The sequence below is a fragment of the Telmatherina bonti genome (assembly GCF_933228915.1).
Source record: "Telmatherina bonti genome assembly, chromosome: 16".
NCBI lineage: Eukaryota > Metazoa > Chordata > Actinopteri > Atheriniformes > Telmatherinidae > Telmatherina > Telmatherina bonti.
In genome coordinates this window covers 34,997,610-35,011,333 of record NC_136614.1, presented here as the reverse complement: position 1 = coordinate 35,011,333, position 13,724 = coordinate 34,997,610, and the positions used below count along the sequence as shown (strand labels likewise).

The following is a 13,724-nucleotide window of genomic DNA, read 5'->3' as shown; positions in this document are numbered from 1 at the left end:
TTTTAAAAAAAGACCATTTTCTGAACCACATAATGCTTTTTTTTTTTTAAATAAAAAAGGGTCATTTTTTAGATTTTATGAAGTTGTAATACATGACCCATCCTTTCTGAAGTTACCTCACCAATATAGATTTAATAATATTATAGATCTAACAATTTTATTGTTTTATTCTGATTTGGCACATTTGACCTAAATACAACTATAAATGTGTGGTTTTGGAACAAAGATCCAGCTTTTAGTGCCGTGTTCCTCATCGCATGCGGCTCTCTGACTCTTGACTTGCGGCTCATAAAGCAGCCGCTGACTTTCTGAAAATGCATCTAAACAAGTCATAATGATCCTTAATGGTGCAGTTCTCTCCACAAACAAGAGCTGCAGGCTGCTTGCAGAAACTCTGCTGTCCTAACGGCCCTAACTGACCCTGTCAGAGTTGCCAGTTCTGGCTGATTTCAGCTGCAGCGAACCAACGAGCTGCTCCGTCGGTAGCTCCGTATATATAATGAAAAGAAATTATTATTGTATTTTCACCATATACTGCTGCATAAGAATGCAGTTACTCCGTGCAACATTTAGGATAACCATTCCTTGCTAAAAAGCTGAATGTTACTGATTTGGCAACGTAGCAGGATCGGTAGCGTGGGAACGCTTTGTTTGGGGGCGGGGGCTCTCTTCCTGTCTTAGTATTCTGAGCTTTAGTTTAACAAAAAATGTCACATTTTAACATTCAAGGAATTTATTTCCTTTAAAACACGTCCGAAACATCAAACACGTCTGTGCTGGTTTGACTAGTGTGGTATCGGTACATTTTGATTAATACCAAGTATGGGTACACATGCTTGGTATTGAGCCGATACCGATACTGGTATGGGTGCATCCCTACCTGCTCCTCATGGCGGTGGACGTCCTTACGTACTGGAACAGAGGACTAATTGTTCTTTGGCTAATCTCCCTGAATGCGCCTGATTTCAGATGGATAATCCGGCCTCTGCAGGCTGCTGCTTTACCTTCTCGAACTTCAGCTTCACCGGTTTGGGGTTGGTCGCAGTGACGGCTTCAGCGATCTCGTTGCCGATCTTGAAGGCCTGCTCTTTGGTGGCTCCTTTCAGCAAAACAAACATGCTGAGACGAGAAGAAGAAAGTCATTAATACATCTGATCAGCGTCACCCAGACCGGCAGGGTCACATTAAAACCTGGATCCAGGTTCAGGATTTGTCTGTCAAATCATCCAGAAATACGATTTCCGCTTCACCAAACACATCTCATGTGGAAATGAGATCAATCTTCATCATCATCTTCATCATTTCTAATGAAAGCATTCTGCTGGAGCTCATAACGACGACGAGCTAATCAGATCAGCTGATCAGATCAGCTTCCCTCCGACAGCCGACACCTCACCTGTCTGTGTCGCCGTACACGACTCGCGCTCCCCACTTCTTCGTCTCATTCACCATCCTGATGGCTCGCTCTAGGGTCTCTCTGGCTTTGTGGACGATGCTGTCTCCCACCTGGAGGGAGGACAGGAAGAAGAGGTAAAACCTCCCCCCACAGGTCTGTTATAAAGCCACGGTAGACGGAGGAAGCGTGCACGAGCTCACCTCCACGCTGGGCATGCGACCAGAGTAGTTGGCGGCGGTGTAGCCGAAGGTGACGTTGGCAATGAGCTTGAGTCCGAGCTGCCGGGCGTCCAGCAGCTTCATCAGGGCTTTGTCCTGCTTGTAGGTTTTCATGGACTGCTTCACCATGATCCTGGTGTTGAGGATCTCCTCCAGCATGCTGGGCAGCACTCCTTTACGCACCGAGCCCTGAAGCAACACGCAGACACCCGGTCAAACCGAAGCGGATCTGAGCCGTACCTGAGGAAGGTGAAGCCTCCTCAGACAGGAGGTCAGAGGGGGAGTACCTTAACGAAGGCGATGCCGCTGGGAGACACGGTGATGTTGTTACGGAGCTGGTGGAGGAGCTCGGGGGGGACCCGCAGGGAGGTGCAGCCGAACTTGAACTGATCCGGCCTGAAACGCAGACAGGAAGGGCGTCATTTCCCCGCCTCTCCTTACAGGCAGCTGATTTAACACCTCCTACTCTGCTGGGAATGTGGAGCATAAATAAGCATGACTTTAACTTCAGAGACTTGTTGGGTGCTGCTTCTGTTGCTAAGCAACAACATAATCCTGCTGAAAACCTGAATCTTTCCCAACTCCCTGAGCTGTAAACGTCATGCAGAGCATCCTCACGTTCCCAGGCTGTCCACGTGGCCGAGGCAGGTGGAGAAGCAGTAGTTGTACGCAATGACAATGGACGGGTAGAGCGACTGGAAGTCCAGGACCACCACGGAGTTGCTGTAGAAACGGGATTCAGGCTCCATCACCAGGGGAATGCACTGCGGCGCCCTCTGCTGGGCGCGCTGCTGCACGCTGGGGGTCACGGGGATGTAGTTCAGAGGTTTGGCCACACGGAGCATCATGGACTCCACACGGTACTGAGAACAAGAGGAGGAAGACTACGATGAAGAGGAGCGACTGGGAAACACCTGGACCTCAGCTAAGCTGGAGCTGCAGGTGGTCGAGTCGAGAAAATGAAAGAAATAAAAGCAAACGGGATGTTTCCATCAGACTGGGAAGAGACAGATTCTTTTACAGCCTTTTTATACCCTGCTTATCCCCACACCGCTGAAGAACTCCCACGAGGCTCAGACATTGCTCAGCACAACGCAAGCAGCTTGAAAAGTCAGGCTGAAATACTCAATTGTTTCACAAACTAATAAAACCCTCAGACAGTCACGTTGAGTCAACCACCACGTTGTGCTGGTGTGGAACGTTCTGCCAAGATGTCGTACAGTGGAGAGCAACTTGTGAAGATGTGACTTAAAGTTGCTGTTGCTTTCCTTGTTCCAGAAAATAAGCCAGATGAGTCAGAGAGAACGAGTTGTCAGGTCTGAACCTGAACTGACTGGTTATCTAGCAGCTGCTATGCTAAACACACAGGAGTGTTCAGCAACAACAAAACCAGTTCTTTTCCTCGTCTTTCTGTCTGGCCTTCCTGCTGCATGGTTTAGCAACCTGGTCTGCTGTCTCTGGTATTGTAATGTCCATTTTTATGCACAGCTGACTTGGTCATTATTTCCATAAACAGATGGTCCTGTGCGTTCATCACACTGCTGTTCTATACAGTCTTGGTTGTACTGCTTTATCAACAGGTCTTCTAACTCTCTTAATGTGGTTCGATTAACCTGAACTAAGCTCCCAGGCTCATCATCTTCTCTACAATACTTAAATGGACCGTTGTGTGAACTTTCTGCCATCTGCTTGTTGCTGGGAAACACTCCAGCTTTACCACAACCCTGCACTGGAATCAAGCGAGTGTAAAACAGATGGATCCGGTATACATCGGCGTATTCACTGGTACATGCATCAGTGTTGCCTTCAGCCGACTCTTTTTAGGTTATTTTCTAAATATCTTGTTTTTCTAAAGCTAAGATATAAACTGGATAAATTCTGCAGGATGTTAAGAGAATATATGTGTAAGAAAATGCACATTGTTGATGAAAAAAAGGATTATTTGGCCACTGAGACATCCTGTTGTAACATTATTAAAGATATTTACAGAGCCTCTCCTTTTCTTCCACATTAAATTATATTTACACACGTTCCTGGCGATGAGGACGAGTTGGTGGATTCACATCTTTATCTGTGTGAGCTCAACTTGTCTTTCTGCTGCTCATCTGTTCCATCTTTTCACCTCAGCTTTAATAAAACAAACAGATTTTTGTCCTCATGGCTGTGAATGAGAGGAGGATACGTAGCGTGGGAACGCAGAGGACGGATACAACGTGTCTACAAACCGGAGCTTCTCTCTTCTCCACAGCCGGGTGATGACCAAGTAGCCTGCCGTACCTGTGACCCGCGGGTCAAAACGTGAAGGAACTGAATCCCAAACAGTCTGGCGAGCTCGCTGGTTCTGCCGATGATGTCGTGCTGCTGAAGGAGCTGCATGGCGCCGCGCACGTGGCTCACGTAGTGGTCCACCATCTTCCACCTGCAGGACACGCGAGAAGATCGGAACCGGGTCAGTTTCTGTTCAGTCTGAAGGCGAAACCAGAACCAGCTGTGAGCGTTGATAAAAGCAGAAAGTCTTCAGACCTGTACACGTCTGTGTTGTGGTCGAACCAGTCGGACAGCGTGCGGGGGCTGTAGAGGGGGAAACGCTGGTGCAGCACATGGAACGCCACGTTCTCAAAGCTGTAGTTGTTCAACGTGACCTGCAGGAACAACACAAACCAGACTAAGATCCGCCTCAGAGCTGACGGAACCTCGTGGTCCGGGGTCTCGTGCCTCAAGCGGAACGGCGTTTAACCAGAGACGTCCAGATGCCATGATGGAGAACAGCCGTTCTCCAGCCGTTTTAGCAACACAGTACCTCGTGTAAAATATGTTTTCAGCCGAGTACCCCCAAAGTACTTCTGGATAAGAAAGAAACTTTGTCATTTTGTGTTTAGTTTATTAGACACTTTAATTGTGCAAAACAATGGCGAATGTTTTGCACATTTCTACGCTTCAACCAGGACTCCATCATTTGCGTTGTCATGGCAACAGTGACTGACGGATGTGATTTGGCTCGTAAGGGGGGGGGGGGGGGGGGGGGGGGGGGTGTTATTTCATGTCTGAATGTGGGATTTTGGGAGGAATAAAATGGTGTAAGTCTGAATGTAAATTCAGTTTATGAATGTAAACTTACATTTATTCAAATAAATTGAATGTTTATTTGAAGTAATTTAATTTAATTTAAGGATGTTTAAAAGAAAACATAAAAAGATGTTTTAAAAAAATTTCACGTTCCCCCTGGAATGCCTTGAAGTTTTCCCAGGGGTACGCGGACCCCCATTTGAGAAACAGTGATGTAGAAGTCCTGCCATGCGTTTGGTTCTACCACTAACAGCCTCGTCTACTAGCAGTACAGCTAGTTAGTTAGGTTCAGCTGGTTTAGTGACTGGTTGGAACAGCGACCGGACTGGACTTCTACTGGACGGAACCCAGGAAGATGCACAACCAGTCCCGATCTGGAGCTTCATCCCAGTCAAACCAGTGAGTGTGTGTCGTGTTGGGAGGGGGAGGGGGCGTACCTCGGTCTTCATCACCCTCCACAGGTTGAGCGTGATGCGTCCGATGATGTTGATCTCAGTCATGGTGTCGGCGCCGTACTCGTCTCTCTCTGCCGTGAACCGGTTCTCTTTGGAGTCACCTGAAAACACACAGAACCAGAACCATAGGACACGCTGGACTGGGTCCAGTTTAACTCAGTAATTCACATTAAACTAAACTGGTTCTGACATCCAGTCGGTCTGCTGCTGAACCTGCAGCGGCGCCTCTGAGGTCCGGTCAGATCCGTGGTTCTGACCGGGCCGTAGAACCGGAGACCGCAGAACCACAAACAGAACCTCATCAGTGAAAAACATCTTAACCAATGATCCACATCTGGAACCTCTTGCTGAGGTTTTCCATTACTGGGATCGCCATGGCAACCGCATCCCGTCCTGACAACCAAACAAGACCCCAGAACGGACCTCCTTTGTCGGACCCCCACCAAGCTGCCACAGTCACCCATGTGTCACCCATGTGTGACGGGTTAGAACTGGTTTGGGTTGTGAAGGGAGTTTTCATGGCGACAGACACCGGTACCTGGAACTCGGGACAGCTGCTGGCAGAGGTCCACTCCCAGCGCCGTCGCCCGCTGGAGGAGGTAACCCCACGAACGCAGCTGCACCTCATAGCCCAGCAGGATGTCCGGGTCCAACCTGAGGGAACGCGGTCCGGTTCGTTAAAGATGGAAAGGTTCTGAGTGACGCTCTGACAGGACTGGAAACCCACCTCCTCATGATGGTGACAAGCTCCTGGAACAGCAGCTTCTCCTCACCGACGTACGTCACCTGCAGCCCGGAGACGCCCGACCGGATCAGCAGCGGGGCCGTTTCCCTGCGACCGCGTCCACGGCATCCATGGTCTCTGTCCACCATGATGGCACCCGTCAGCTGACCACCATCTGCGTCCGGCAGCGGCGCATCAGAGCTGAAGCAGTAGAATAAGGCACAGATGGGGTCGAACTCTGGGTCGGGTTCCAGGTCTCGGCGAGTTCTAGCATGGAGCTCCATTCCCATCAGGGTCAGGAACTGAACCTGCAGCGCAAAGACAACAACCATCAGAGGTCTTCGGACTGGATGAGCGCTCAGAGACAGAAGGCTAAAGTCGTCCTCATCTTCATCGTTTTCTGTCAGAACCTGGACAGGACCCCGGACAGGAGCCCGACAGGACCGCGGACAGGACCCCGAACAGGACCCCAGACAGGACCCCGACGGGCCACCGACAGGACCCCGGACAGGACCCCAGACAGGACCCCGACGGGCCACCGACAGGACCCCGACAGGACCCCGGACAGGACCCCGGACAGGACCCCAGACAGGACACCGACGGGACCCCAACGGGACGCCGACAGGATTCAGGTCTGGAACTAAACCCTCCACTCAGAAATAAGACCTGCGTGTCGGAGATCTTCTTCTGAAAGCCTCAAACCGCCGACGCCGGCGTGTCCTGGACCTGGAGAGGAACTGACCACAGAAGAAGGCGGCTTGAGGAAATTCTGAGCAGCATCTCACCTCATGCAGAGCTTTGGCCTCCTGCAGGTTCTGCATGCTGACTTTGAAGCCGTAGGAGTTTGCTATACTGGGTCCTTCGATCTGAGACTGGTCCTTCTTCGGCACGTTCAGAGCAGCAAACTGGTTCTGTGGAGAAAAACGTAGCAGACGGGTCAAATGAAGGACAAACTGGCTTCTGAGAGACGGCGGCTGCGGTCCCACCTTCATCTGGGTGGTCAGTAAGACCCTCCTTAGTGGATCTGCCTGGCTCCGTCTCCTCTGCTGGAGTCTCTGACAAGCTGGGTCGTCTGCAGCAGGAAAGGTTAAAGGTTAACGGGACATTTTGGCTTTATGCGCCACCTGGCAGAACTCGCTCTCACCCTCAGACACTGGCGTGCTGCACACCGGTTCCGGGTCCTCCTTGCTCCTTTGTCGCTTCTTTAGAGACGGGGTTCTGTGCAGGAGGTGGGTGCCGGTCCTCTCCTCGTTGCCATGGAGAGGAGACGGAGGACGGTTCCTTCCAAGTCGCTCCAGCAGATCTGGTGACGCCGGTTCTGGCGAGCTTCCACTCTGCTTGTTGTCGTTGAGGTGGTCTGGTTCTGATGGGTTCTGACGGGACTCCTGCCACGGCGGCAGCTCTGGGGACTCTGGAGAGGTGGTCCGAGCGTCTTCATCTTCCAGCTGAAGATTCACGCCGTCTTCGTCAGAAAGTGGACTTGTCTCTGGGGACGGACTCTGGGAGTCTTTATTTACCACAGGAGAGATGATCAAGGAGAGGTCCAGTTTCTTCCTCCTCGGGGTCCTGGTGCAGGAGAGACCGCCACCACGCTCCCCCCTCAGCGTCGGCCAGCTGGCAGCAGCTGGCTGCTCGCCTCTCTCCGGGTTCCTCTCCTCCGTCTCCCTCCGACCGTTCTGCAGACTCTCGTACTGTCTCCTGGCTTCTAGCCACAGCTGCACACACGCCCGGCTCGGCGGGCTTCTGCAGGGCAGGAGGACCACCTTCTTGTCGCAGGCTGAGGAACCGTCACGATCCGCTCGTTCGTCAGCTTTCTCTGCTCCCCGAGGAGAAGACGGGGTAACTGTGGCGACGGGGTGCGTCATGGCCGAGAAGGCGGTCTTCCAGAAACGGAGACCCTCCAGCGACAGGTCTCCGCTGAACTCTGGAAGCTCCTTCACCAGTCTGGTCCCCACGGTCAGCTTCCGACCTCCCACCTCCCTGCAGACAGAACAGAGTATCCGACTCCAGAACTGTCATCTCCAGAACCATTATCTCCGGACCACTAATGGCAGCCCAAAGCCCCCTTTAATGCTTTCAGACCACTGCAGGTTTTCTGTGTATCCCTGCTCCAACACACCTACAGCCAATGAAGTCCTGCAGGTGTGTTGGAGCAGGGATACATGGAAAAGCTGCAGGGTTGTAGGCCCTGGAGGACCGGCGCTGGACACCCTGGACCAGTGGCAACAACAAAAGTTTTACATTTAATAAAACTTTGTAAAGCCGAAGTGGTTTGAAGAGCTGGAATCGCTGCACTTTACCTAAAACCCACCAGACGCTGCCTGAGAGAATAAATCGGCTTTGATGTGTCGGAGATGCTCTGCAGAATTCTTCCCACCAATTAGATTCAGGCTGACATCTAAACAGTTAGACAAACATTTCATTTCCATCTTTTTTACCCCCCCCCCCCCCCCCCCCAGCAGAACTTCCACACATAAACTCTCCACTTCTGCTCCTGTTGGCGTGGTTTCTACGTTTCTAACAAACTACTTTTTAAATCTCAATCACAAGCTGATTTATAGGAGATTTCAGCCGATCAATCCTGGTGAAAATGGAGGTTTTTCAGCTTGTTGACAGTGTTTTATAAATCATGAAGTGATAAATGTAGATAATCCTTCCACTAACATGTTGACAGGACGCAAAAACAACTTTAAACCTGAATTCAACTTATAAATATATTTAAATGAGATAATTTACATATTTAAACATTGAATTTCAGCCAATTTGCCGTAAAAAAACAACAACCTGTTTTTTAATCTTTATGTGAGGAATGAACCAGGAAAGTTTCGTGGTTCCCATCGTGTCCCTGACCCCCGAGGGTCGTCTTCTGCTGGAAAATGACACTTTTTATTTACTTCTGGATAAAAAAACATCGCCCTCTTTCACTTCAGCTCCATCTTTGACCTCTTACAGAGATGCCAAAAATGCTCCACCACAGAAGAAGAGCTTGAGATTATTTTGAAGACAGCGGGACAGAGATGCGTGTCCCAGACTCCTCATCTGATGACAAAGACCTCACTGAAAACCACCTCCACGTGTCTAACCAAAACCTCTGAAGCTTCAGCACCATGAGTGTTGAACCAGACAACCTCCACATGTCGGTTCATGCTTTTCTGGAGGTTGTAGCTTCAGACGTGTTGTGTCTATGAAAGGTAAAATAAATCCTGTAATATTCCAGGCCTGTGTGATGCTGTTTGCTCTACTTTCATACCAACATGGTTTTGACACAGTCTGGAATTACAGAAGACGAAGGTCGGGCGATATGACGATATACATCGTCTGGACGATAGAAAAAGTTTATCGATTCATACGAGGCTCTATCATTTACGCCACAATAAAGTACTTTACTACAGTATTTTATGTCAAGATGTGCTTTACAGCACGCTGCAATACATGAACATGGAGGAAGACGGTAGCAGACGTGTTTCAGAGGATAATTCTCTAAAAGATGAGCAGCCAACCCAAACTGATGAGTTTGTTCCTAAAAGAGGGACATTTCTGTCTGGATGCGGTTTGGATATAAAAAGAGCGACGTGGAACCGACAACAGACTAGCTCACAGTCCCAACAACAGACTCCAACACAACTAACTCATTTTATCTCCTGCAGGAATCAGGATAAAGAATACAGAATAAAGAATAGAGTCAACCAGCAAAAGCAGCGTCAAGTGGAGGCGAAAGCTCATAATAAACTCCAGACGCTGCAGCAGGTATTTACCTGTGGAACGTCATACGGCCATAGTTCCCCCGGATGGAAGGAGATCACCACTGCTGTTGCCTAACAATGTCTGATACATAACTGATGACTGACACAAAATTACACAGTTTTATACGGTTATTTACATTGTTATGGGGATAATATGAGCGATATGGGGATATGAGCTTTTGGGCACATCGCCCAGAATATCTTCTGGCATTTGTCATTTTCCAGTAGAAAACTCAAAAAGACCCTCGGGTTTCCAGGGGTAAAACCCGCCTCGTCTAAACGACTCGACATTTCCCATCATGCACTGCTGTTCCCAGCGGTTCCCCTGAACTGGCTTACATTGGTTTATCTGGAGCGTCGGCGGGATCGCTGCAGAACGGCTCCTGGAAGGAAGCCTCCGACATCTCCAGGTCCAGCAGAGTGCTGAGGATCTCCTCCCGACTCGGAGGGGACATGAGGGGCTTGAGGACGTGAGCGCCCCCCGTCGCCCCCCGCTGCAGCTGGCTTGCCCTCACCTGTGACAGCGAGCTGATGGAGCGAGGAGAGCTGCTGGGGGTGGTGGACGTGAGCCCATCCATGCCATCCAGGAGGTCGCTGGTGGGCGAGCTGTCGTGGTAGACAAAGGAGGCGGAGCTTAAAGGCAGCACCGGGTCCAAAGCTGAGAAGAGGAGCTCCTTCCTCTCGCAGTGGAAGTCCTGGAAGGGGCTGAGGGCGGGGCCTTTCCTGAATGGCAGCTCTCTGCTGGTTTTCTCTGAGCCCGGCAAGGCGAAGTCCGAGTTTCCATTGTCGGATTTGTCGAACAGGTCGGGACTGGCAGGCCTGCCTCTGGGCATCTCCGCGACTCTCTGACAGGTGGCCTGAAGGTTCTGGTTCTGGGGAAGGACTTCAGCAAGCGGAGCCTCCTGGCTGACGTCGCTGAGAAACTTGAGCGGTAAGTTTTTGTCGGTCAGGACGAACTGGCTGCCGCTGTAAGGACTGGAGAAGTCAGTCTGGTGGACGGTGTTGATGTCAAACGTGTAGTTGTGGGGGAGTTCTGGAGACAAGCTGTCCTCCATGAAGCCGTCCAGACCTGGATCGGACAGGAACAGGGGGTGGTCAGCAGACAACCCCCCCTCCTGCTTCACGGATACGTCTGGCTGAGTGCTCGCTTTCGCCTTCCGGTTTCTGGGCCTTTTCTCTTTGGGGGCGGTGGACTTGGGGGCCCTGGGTTTTCGAGGAGAGGTGGGGGGGGCTCTTCTTTGTTTGGTGGGTTTGGGCGAGGGGCCGAGCAGGGCCGCCACAGCAGCATCTTCTCTACCGACCACCTGTGTCGGAAGAGCCTGACCCTGCTGCCTCTTCTGGAGCAGCTGCTTGAGGACAGCCAGGCCCGGGGAGCTCTCAGAGAGGGGCGGCGCCTCCCCGTTTCTTGGACTGGAGTCTAACTGGACGTGTCCTCTGTGCTCCTCAGCAGCAGGAGGTTGGGGGTTCCTGCCCTCCTCTGCCTTCACCACGGCGGTCTGACAGCCTTGTTGCTTGGTCTCAGGCGAGCAGCTTTTGTTAGCCTCCATAATGGACGTCTCGCAGTCCTCGACCTTTGGTTCTACAAACCGGGTCCGTGAGGTGGAGCTGGATCGAGATGCAGAGCAGGACTGGACCTGCTGAAAGGGAGGGACTTCCTGCGAGGAGCTCTGTGATGGAGGCAGCTGGGAGTCACTCATGTCCAGACCTTTCTGTTGGTCGCTTTTCTTCTTGCGAGTCCTCCTGGGTTTGGTGCCCGCTGAGGGACTCCCAACCTTCTTGGTTTGCCTCAGAGCAGCAGATCTTCTCTTTGACTTCCCTGTTTTTGGCTCTTCTGGAGGTTTTGCGGCAGCTCTGCCTCTTTTCCCATCAGCCCCTATGGTCTTAGGTTTGGCAGTTCGACGCCTTCTTTGGGCTCCTTTGGTTGGCGACGCTGCTTGCGGCTTTTGAAAGGCAGAACCTAGACACGGGTCACTGAGCGGATCTATCAGCTGATCTGAACTCCAGCTGGTCCTCAGTGGGTCACTCGGGGACCAGCATCGTGGAGGAGTTGAATCTGTGGGGCTCGGGGATCTATCGGAGAGATACCCTAGCTCCACCATGACGTCGGCATACTCACTGTCCAGGTCATCGGCCATCTCGCAGTAACATGGCCGAGGGGGGGGCAGAGAGGGAAGAACCGGGCCCCTCCGACACCCTTTAGTCCTTTTGAGACCATCGCCCTGCCTGATTGGAGGCTTTGATGAGCCGTTGACCACTTTCTTGCTAGCGCTGTTGAGCTTTGCCTTTTTTTTGGGGTGCTTTTTAGCTTTGGGTTCAACGACTGGAAACTTGACTGCGGTGGACTCTGGTACTTTGGGCCAGAACTCCTTGAGAGGAGCCAGTTTATGGTACTGCTTCAGTTTATCAGGCGTCAGTAACACCAACGGTTCCTTCGAGTTGACCCTGGACATCTTCACCAGCATGTTCTTCCGTCCTTTGAACCTATTGATGATGATGTACTTGATGATGACTGGAGGCTCCTTCTTGCGCCGCTTCTGGTGTTTGGGCTCTTGTCCACCAGGGACATTGTTGTCCTTCGGCCTTTCTTTGACCAAAGACAGGTTTTTGGAGCGAGTGGGACCAGAGTGTTCTGCATCCTCACCACTGTAGGTCATCTTCCGCTTGGTCCTGAGGGTGTATTTACTCCCAGGCAGTGCTGACGGTTTGGTATAGGTGACTTTAGCCGGTAGGTCTGATTCCGGATCCAGTCGGCTCTCTAAAGACTCTTTGGCTTCTTCAGAAGAATAGGAACCAGCAGCGAATTTGGGTACGACAGGCTCTGAAACCGATTCTGTCTGCTCATTTATGGCCATGTTCTCCCCCTCCACCCCTTCTCCGAGGAGCATCTCTACATTTGGCTCATCTGCAGGTGGATCCGCCTCCTCTGTTGGACCTGGTTCCTCCGTTTCCGCGGTAACAGGACCGTCAGGCATGGTGGAAGTGATGCTGGTGGTGGGCAGACCCTCAGAGCCAGATATCTCCACCGCCTTGGTTTTGATCCTTTGTCCTGCCAAACCTAACCTTTTCTTTGTGAGCTTCAGCTTGGACCTGCGAGACGGAGACAGATCCGGCCTGCTGCAGGAGTCCGCCATCTTCTTGTTCCCGGTCTTCTTCCTGCTGAGACAGTTGGACAGGATGACGCTGGGGAAGAACTTGTAGTGAGCCTCCTGCTGGGCCACAATGGTCCTCTCAGTCTTGTTGTCCTGATAGTCCTCATACCTGATTTTCAGTTCTCCAACGTCTCCTTCCTCGCTCTCCTGGACCATCTTCTCCTCTGGTGGATCCAGAAACTCGTCCTCCCTCATGGGTGAGGATGCTGAGGCGATGTTCCTCAGAATGGGACTCTCCATGGAGCCCAGTTCCGCCTCCGTCGTAGCCGAGCAGTTTCTCAGCTCAGAGTAGCAGAGGGAGAAGGTCCTGTGGTTCTGCAGAATCGACAGACAGTTGCTTTCTACGTTCTTTAAGCTGCCGTACGTCTTCCTGGTCTTGTTGACCTTTCTGTTACCGAATGAGAAACCTTCGATGTCCGTCTTCTGTAAGGTTATCGAAGTTTTCTTGTCGTACGTGAACATGGGGGACACTTCAGGGTGGTTGGTGATCTTACAGGGAATCGGGTGCTTTACTGGGAGAATGTAGGGGATCTCTTTATTGACCTGGAAACCTGCTGAACATTCAGTGCTGCCGTCCTGGCTGCTTTTCAACTGAAAGTGCTTCTCAAGTGGTTCCTCCGAGTCCAGAACGTGAACCGGTCTGTGCTCTAAAAGCGTCTTGGCCGAAGAAGGAGGCTCAAAGTGGACCGTCTCCCCAGTGTAAGGATTCGTTTTCCCCAACAGCTTCTCTGAGGCGATGACTGAAGACTGGGATATGGACCCGCTGTCCGTTAGCGAGGAGTCTAGAAAAGATGTGGGAGAGCGAGAGAGAGATTATTTACAGAAACTAAATGGATCCAAATGAAACAAAGCAGAAAGATTTACGCCAGTAAAAGAAAAAAAAAACAGATCCAGCGTATCCAGAGGTGATATCAAATTATAGACCTATATCTAACCTCCCGTTTATGTCCAAAATTCTGGAGAAAATAGTTTC

General features: G+C 51.2%; 1 protein-coding gene across 2 annotated transcripts in view; it reads right to left on the bottom strand.

Moving 5' to 3' along the window:
* The window catches only part of rev3l (REV3 like, DNA directed polymerase zeta catalytic subunit), a 68,317-nt gene that overhangs the window by 10,333 nt on the left and 44,260 nt on the right, over positions 1–13,724 (bottom strand). The window contains exons 13-27 of one of the 2 annotated variants that reach the window (XM_079255307.1): positions 12,861–13,533; positions 9,942–12,755; positions 7,004–7,839; positions 6,846–6,931; positions 6,645–6,770; positions 5,863–6,167; positions 5,674–5,789; positions 5,118–5,236; positions 4,138–4,256; positions 3,892–4,033; positions 2,233–2,477; positions 1,902–2,010; positions 1,597–1,803; positions 1,397–1,506; positions 1,005–1,119 (exon numbers count right to left, since the gene is read on the bottom strand). In XM_079255307.1, the coding sequence (XP_079111433.1) occupies positions 1,005–1,119; positions 1,397–1,506; positions 1,597–1,803; positions 1,902–2,010; positions 2,233–2,477; positions 3,892–4,033; positions 4,138–4,256; positions 5,118–5,236; positions 5,674–5,789; positions 5,863–6,167; positions 6,645–6,770; positions 6,846–6,931; positions 7,004–7,839; positions 9,942–12,755; positions 12,861–13,533 (6,122 nt within the window). Of the gene's footprint in view, positions 1–1,004; positions 1,120–1,396; positions 1,507–1,596; positions 1,804–1,901; positions 2,011–2,232; positions 2,478–3,891; positions 4,034–4,137; positions 4,257–5,117; positions 5,237–5,673; positions 5,790–5,862; positions 6,168–6,644; positions 6,771–6,845; positions 6,932–7,003; positions 7,840–9,941; positions 13,534–13,724 lie in introns of both variants that reach the window. The other variant, XM_079255306.1, reaches the window with a different exon arrangement.